Below are 6,950 nucleotides of genomic sequence, written 5' to 3' on the forward strand. Positions count from 1 at the left end.
ACACGGAAACCCGTCACCGTGACCGGTCGGTGTCTGACACACACGGAAACCCATCACCGTGACCGGCCGGGTGTCCGACACACACGGAAACCCGTCACCGTGACCGGTCGGGTGTCTGACACACCTGGAAAACAATTGAAACCCTTAAAAGTCTCCAAACCAGACTAAGAGTCTCACACATATATGATTGGGGGCAGGAAATCCTCCCCCTCAGCTCCTGTTAACACTGCAGCCTAAGCCCTAACTAACGGGTAGGGTGGTCCGAGCTGGACTTTCCTCCCCCTCTCCTACAACCCCTCTACTCAGCCTCTATTTTGTGAAGCCCACTGATTATCTGGTGAAGGGATGTGAAGCTGTCTCGGGGTCTGTGTGCCTATTCCTCAGGCCACATTAAGTGCATGGAATGCTCACACCCTGACTAGTGTGACGTGGAATGAGGGGAAAGTGCATAGAGAGAGAGTGAGGGAGAGAGAGAGTGAGAGTGAGGGAGAGAGAGAGTGAGGGAGAGAGAGAGTGAGAGTGAGGGAGAGAGAGAGTGAGAGTGAGGGAGAGAGAGAGTGAGAGTGAGGGAGAGGAAATTAAAAGCTGTCATCTGAACTTTGAGCTGGGTTTTGATCTCGCAATATCTGATGAACAGTTGACCTCTCGTACCCAAGTGACTCATTGCTTTTCCTGTTTACTAGAAAACTACAGCAACTCCTGATAACTTAACATTGTCTTAACTTGTCACTGCCACTTAAGTCATCATGTTGTCAATATCCCAGCCACGTTTAGCGCAGGGGTTAGAGTCCTCGCCTCGCAAGTGAGAGGACCTGGGTTGATTCCCAGATGGGACAGGTCATGGCAAAACCTTAGGCACGTTTCCTTACTGCACACACATACACACAGACACCTCTGTTTACCAGCAGTGAGTAGGAACCCACTTGTTAGTCGATTGGCGGTTCCCTTTCCGGGGGTAATAATCCCTTCAATAACTAATAATAATTTAGTTACTCAACTCCCTATTGTTTGTGGGACACTGCTGGCGGCATTGAGTGAATTACCAGTGTTGAGTGTGGCATTGAGTGAGGTGCCAGCAGAGAGTGTGGCATTGAGTGTGTGGCATTGTGTGTCCACAGCAACCAGCCAGGCTGGCACCAGAGAGGGAGTTTATCAAGTCTCTGATGGGCATCGGGAAGCGCTTGGCCACACTGCCCACCAAGGAGCAGAAGACACAGAGACTGATCTCTGAGCTGTCGCTCCTCAACCACAAGCTGCCCGCTCGTGTCTGGCTGCCCACCTCTGCCTTCGACCATCATGTGGTCCGTGTCCCACACAACCAGGCCGTGGTCCTCAATTCCAAGGACAAGGTGGGTCCCATCCCATCTCCATCCCTCATCACCCCAGCCCTCGCCAGCCCCCACTGGCTCCTTACCACACACTAACCCCTGTACCCCATCACCCCAGCCCTCGCCAGCCCCAACTGGCTCCTTACCACACACTAACCCCTGTACCCCATCACCCCAGCCCTCGCCAGCCCCAACTGGCTCCTTACCACACACTAACCCCTGTACCCCATCACCCCAGCCCTCGCCAGCCTCCACTGGCTCCCTATCACACACTAAACCCTGTACCCCATCACCCCAGCCCTCGCCAGCCTCCACTGGCTCCCTATCACACTAAACACCCTACCCCATCACCCCAATGCTTGCTGCCTTTTGCCTGAACTGTGACCTGTCCTCCCCTCCCCAGGCCCCCTATCTGATCTATGTGGAAGTGCTGGAATGCGACAACCTGGAGATGTCCCCGATCCCGATAAGGATTCCCGAGAACCGGATCAGGAGCACGCGGTCTGTGGAGAACTTGCCGGGATGTGGGATCAGCCACGAGCAGCGGGCTGGCAGTTTTACCACAGTACCTAACTATGATAACGATGACGAGGCCTGGTCTGTGGAGGACATTGGAGAACTACAGGTAGAGGTGAGTGTAGAAAGAGCTTTACTGTGTCTGTAACCCTGACCTGGGAGTGTGGACACACAGTGTAGAGGGAGCGTTACTGTGTCTGTAACCCTGACCTGGGAGTGTGGACACACAGTGTAGAGGGAGCGTTACTGTGTCTGTAACCCTGACCTGGGAGTGTGGACACACAGTGTAGAGGGAGCGTTACTGTGTCTGTAACCCTGACCTGGGAGTGTGGACACACAGTGTAGAGGAGCTTTACTGTGTCTGTAACCCTGACCTGGGAGTGTGGACACACAGTGTAGAGGGAGCGTTACTGTGTCTGTAACCCTGGCCTGGGAGTGTGGACACACAGTGTAGAGGAGCTTTACTGTGTCTGTAACTCTGACCTGGGAGTGTGGACGGACAGTGTAGAGGGAGCTTTACTGTGTCTGTAACTCTGACCTGGGAGCTGGGCTGCCCAGTGTAGAAGGCTGGGTTTAAACTGTGCCTCTGGTTTCCAGCTGCCAGAAATCCACACAAACAGCAGTGACAACATCTCTCAGTTCTCTGTGGACAGCATCACCAGTCAGGAGAGCAAGGAGCCTGTGTTCATAGCAGCTGGAGATATCAGGTAATGTGTCCACACAATAACAGCCCTCACTCAACAACAACAACAACATGACAGTTACACAGCGCCTGCTTTTCACGTCAGGAGGGCGTCCCAAAGCACTGGACCCGAGCTGGGGGTTGGGATCAGGAGAGGGTGGAGGGCGGGGAGGATGGGGGATGTGGAGTAGGCTGGAGCTCGCTGAGCGGAGGGAGCAGATGAATGGGTAAAGTTTTAGGAGGTCGCAGAAGTAGGAAGGGGCAAGTCTGTGGCGAGGATGAGGATAAAGATTTGAACATTTAAACATGAGGATAAAGATTTGAAATCCAATCCTCTGTGTGATGGGAAGCCAGTGAAGCCAGGGGAGGATGGGGGTGATAGGGTCATGGAGCTCAGTGTGGGAGAGGATTGAGTAGCCAATTTTTTTTCTTTTTGAGAGATTATTACCCCCCAGAAAGTGATCCGCCAATTGACTAACAAGCGGGTTCCTACCTACTGATGGTAAATACAGGTGGACGTGTGTCTGTGTGTCTGTGTCTGTGTGTATGTGTAGTAAGGAAACTTGCTTAAGGTTTTGCCCTAACCTGTCCTGCCTGGGAATGGTCCTCTCACTTGTGAGGCGAGGGCTCTAACCACTATGCTGTAGAACTATTCAATTGGCTGCTGCATGTCGCCCACAAAACACACAGTCACTACACTTTTCAGAATTGCCTATGAAGCGCTTTGAGAGGTCTGGATGACGTGAGGAGGTGCTGGGTCAGATGCAGGGAGTATATTATCACCAGCTGCTGCCTTTGCTGCTGTTTGTTTTGTTCCAGGCGGCGTCTGTCAGAGCAGTTACATCATGCGCCCACCACCTTCAAACGAGACCCGGAGGATCCCTCAGCCGTGGCCCTGAAGGAACCCTGGCAGGAGAAAGTCAGGTGGGAACACTCGCTCAAAATGAGGGGAAGAGTGGGGAGAGAGGGAGGAAGGGGGGTGGGGGGAGGAAAGGGGGAGGGTGGAAGGGAGTGGGGGTGGGGGAGAGCAGAGGGAGGGGAAAAATCCCATCACTCATTCCTGCCTCTCACGCGCTCTCTCTCTCTCCCGTGCAGGAGAATTCGTGAGTCGTCTCCCTATGGACATTTCCCCAATTGGCGGCTCCTCTCGGTCATCGTCAAGTGTGGGGATGATCTGCGACAGGAGCTGCTGGCTTACCAGGTCCTGAAACAGCTCCAGGTACAACCCTCCCTCCCTGACCCCTCTCTCCCTCCTCTTCCTCCCTCACCAGACCCCACTGGCTCCCTCTCACCAAACACATCAGTTACAAGCTCCTCACACTCGTTTTGAAACCACTTCATGCCCAGGCACCTCCCCACCTCTCCCACCTGCTCGATCAACTGGCTCTGGCCTCCTGCTGATCCCTCGTGCCCCTCTGTTCCACCATTTCAGCCACTGCGCTCTGAAGCTCTGTCACTGCCCCCTGGCTAGGCATCGTGCTCTCTCACCCCCCACTGTCAAGCACTGTGGGATGCTACCCTGTGTGAGGGCGCTGGTGAAGCCTGGCCTGAGCCTCAGTGTCTCTCTCTCACGCTATCTCTCTCTCTCTCTCTATCTGTGTGTGTCTCTCTCTCTCACTCTCTATCTCTCTCACTGTCACTCTCTCTCCCCCACAGGCTATCTGGGAGGTGGAGCGAGTGCCGCTGTGGATTAAACCTTATAAAATCCTGGTGATCTCGGCAGACAGTGGGATGATTGAGCCGGTGGTCAATGCCGTCTCCATTCACCAGATTAAGAAGCAGTCACAGCTGTCGCTACTCGACTACTTCCTGCAGGAGCACGGCAGCTACACCACTGAGCAGTTCCTGTCGGCTCAGAGGAACTTTGTACAGAGCTGTGCCGGCTACTGTCTCGTCTGCTACCTGCTGCAGGTCAAGGACAGGTTTGTGTCTCACTGTGTGTGTGTCTCTGTGTCTCTCCCTCTCTCTCGCTCCTCACCCTCTCTCCTCTGTCTCTCTCTCACTCTCTCTCTCCTCTGTCTCTCAGACACAATGGGAACATCTTGCTGGACTCCGAGGGCCACATCATCCACATTGACTTTGGCTTCATCCTGTCCAGCTCTCCCCGCAACCTGGGCTTCGAGACCTCGGCCTTCAAACTCACCAGCGAGTTTGTGGATGTGAGTCCAGTACAAACCGCAGCCTCCCCAACAGCGCAGCGCCCCACAGCGCATTTAATGTCTCATCCCAAGGATGGTTTCTCTGACAATGCAACACCCAACCCCAGCTCTATGCTGGGCGTCAGCTTAGACTGATTATTATAATAATAATAATAATCCTGGCATTTGATACAGCCCCTTATCACTTCATTTTAGATGTCTCAAAGTGCTTCACAGGATATACTGTAAGGTGTAGTGATTGTATATTTTGTGGGCGAAAATATTTTGTGGGTGATTCCCAGTCCTTGAACCACAATCCTCTGAATCGATTCGCCCACAAAGCACACAGTTACTACACTTTACGAGTATTAAACTTGTGGAGACGGTGGAAGCAGAAAATGCAATTTGTTTCAAGAACAAATTAAATAGATTTCTGCTAGAAAACAATATGTAACAAAAATAAAAACAACAATATCCCCCAGAGGATCGAATTCAAGATCCTCACCCTCACCTACAAGGCCATTCACGGCCTTGCTCCCTCCTACCTCTCCGACCTACTATCCCCCTACCTACCTGCCCTTACCCTCCGTTCCTCTGGCTCCGGTCTGCTCCACATCCCCCGCCCCAACCTCCCGACCATCAGTGGCCTTCAGCCCCGAGGCTCTGGAACTCTATCCCCAGTGCCTTCGCCGCTTCCTCCCTTTCCTCCTTCAAGGCCGGTCTCAAGACCTTTCTCTTTGACCTTCAGCCTTCAGCTCCCCTCTCGACTCTCTACCCCCTCCTCGCTCCCTCCCTTCCCTCCCCTCACCCTGACCATTTCCCCCCTGCTCGGGTCCTGACCCAACTGTACAGCGCCTTGGGACGTCCTCCCGACGTGAAAGGCGCTCAATAAATGGAATCTTGTTGTTGTTGTTGTTGTATGTTGGGGATATAGTAATTAGACACACGCACACAGACAGCCACACACACCAACAGACACACACACCCACTGACACACTCACTCTGACACAGTATATAGTTTGGTGCATGTCAAGCGACTGTCAGGAAGGTGGAAGGCAAACTAGATGGACCTTGGTCTTCTTTACCCTAGAAAATTCTTATGTTCTTTACAGTATATTCTGTGAAGCTCTGAGAAGACATGATGAGGCGTTGATCAAATGTCAGTGTTGTTGTTCTTATTGCTAGTATAACCGGTGTCTCTGTGTGTGCAGGTGATGGGTGGGCTGGACGGTGACATGTTTAACTATTACAAGATGCTGATGCTCCAGGGCCTGATCGCGGCTCGTAAACACATGGACAAGGTGGTCCAGATAGTGGAGATTATGCAACAAGGTACAGGTCTGTCCATCCACCCATCTCCCCTCTCCCCCCCTCTCCCCCCTCCCCTGCTCTCCCCCTCCCCTGCCCACAAAATACACAGTCACTACACTTTCCCGTAAAGCGCTTTGAGACGTCTTGAAAGCATGATAAGGCATTGGTTATTATAAGATGCGTCTCAAGACCCTCCTCTTCGACCGCACCTCTGGTCACCCTCCCACCCCCATCCTCCCCGCGCTCCACCCCTCCTGATCCCAACCCCCAGCTCGGGGCCAAACCCCTGACTGTCCAGCCCAGCGCCTCGGGACATCCTCCTGACACTGTGAAAGGCAGGCGCTGGGTAACTGTCATGTTGTTGTTGTTGGGATGATCGTTCGCTGCTCTTGTCTAACCGCTGTGTCCGGTCAGTTTTTCCTGCAGGTGAAGTGGACAGGGCCTCAGACAGGTACCAGCCCAGGCAGGTTCTAGCGTTAGGACAGCTGCTATGTGAGTGTGAGACAGGCAGACCGACAGCTCACCTCAGCTCCTCCTGCAAGGTCCCTCTGCAGTCGGGAAGCCAGCGGAGGGGGGGGGAGAGATGGTGAGGGGGAGAGAGAGAGAGCAAGGTGTGGGGGAGAGAGAGCAAGAAGGGGGAGAGACATTGAGGGGGGAGAGAAAGAGAGCAAGGCAGGGGGAGAGAGAGAGATGGTGAGGGGGAGAAAGAGCAAGGTGGGGGGAGAGGATGAGAGAGCAAGGTGTGGGGGGAGAGAGAGAGACAGTGAGGGGAAAGAGAGAGCAAGGCAGGGGGAGAGAGAAAGCAAGGTGGGTTGAGAGCGAGATGGTGAGGTGGGGGAGAGAGGCAGTGAGTGGGGAGAGAGAGAGCAAGGTGTGGTGAGAGAGAGATGCAGTGCGGAGGAGAGACAGTAAGAGATGGGAGGAGAGAGAGAGAGCGAGACGGTGGGCTGAAGAGAGAGACATGGCACAGAAAGA

At 53.7% G+C, this 6,950-nt stretch overlaps 1 protein-coding gene across 1 annotated transcript; it reads left to right on the forward strand.

Moving 5' to 3' along the window:
* Window positions 1-1,118: 1,118 nt before the first annotated feature.
* Window positions 1,119-6,467, forward strand: pi4kb (phosphatidylinositol 4-kinase, catalytic, beta; the record flags this gene model as incomplete). The annotated part of the gene is given in 9 exon segments (XM_042346776.1): window positions 1,119-1,349; window positions 1,732-1,959; window positions 2,442-2,551; window positions 3,346-3,450; window positions 3,622-3,745; window positions 4,183-4,448; window positions 4,553-4,685; window positions 5,876-6,002; window positions 6,402-6,467. Coding segments are annotated over 9 exon segments (1,390 nt in total), but the record flags the coding sequence as incomplete, so codon positions are not given.
* Window positions 6,468-6,950: the final 483 nt, after the last annotated feature.

Source organism: Callorhinchus milii, unplaced genomic scaffold, assembly GCF_018977255.1.
Source record: "Callorhinchus milii isolate IMCB2004 unplaced genomic scaffold, IMCB_Cmil_1.0 Scaffold1681, whole genome shotgun sequence".
In the NCBI taxonomy this organism is placed as follows: Eukaryota; Metazoa; Chordata; class Chondrichthyes; order Chimaeriformes; family Callorhinchidae; genus Callorhinchus; species Callorhinchus milii.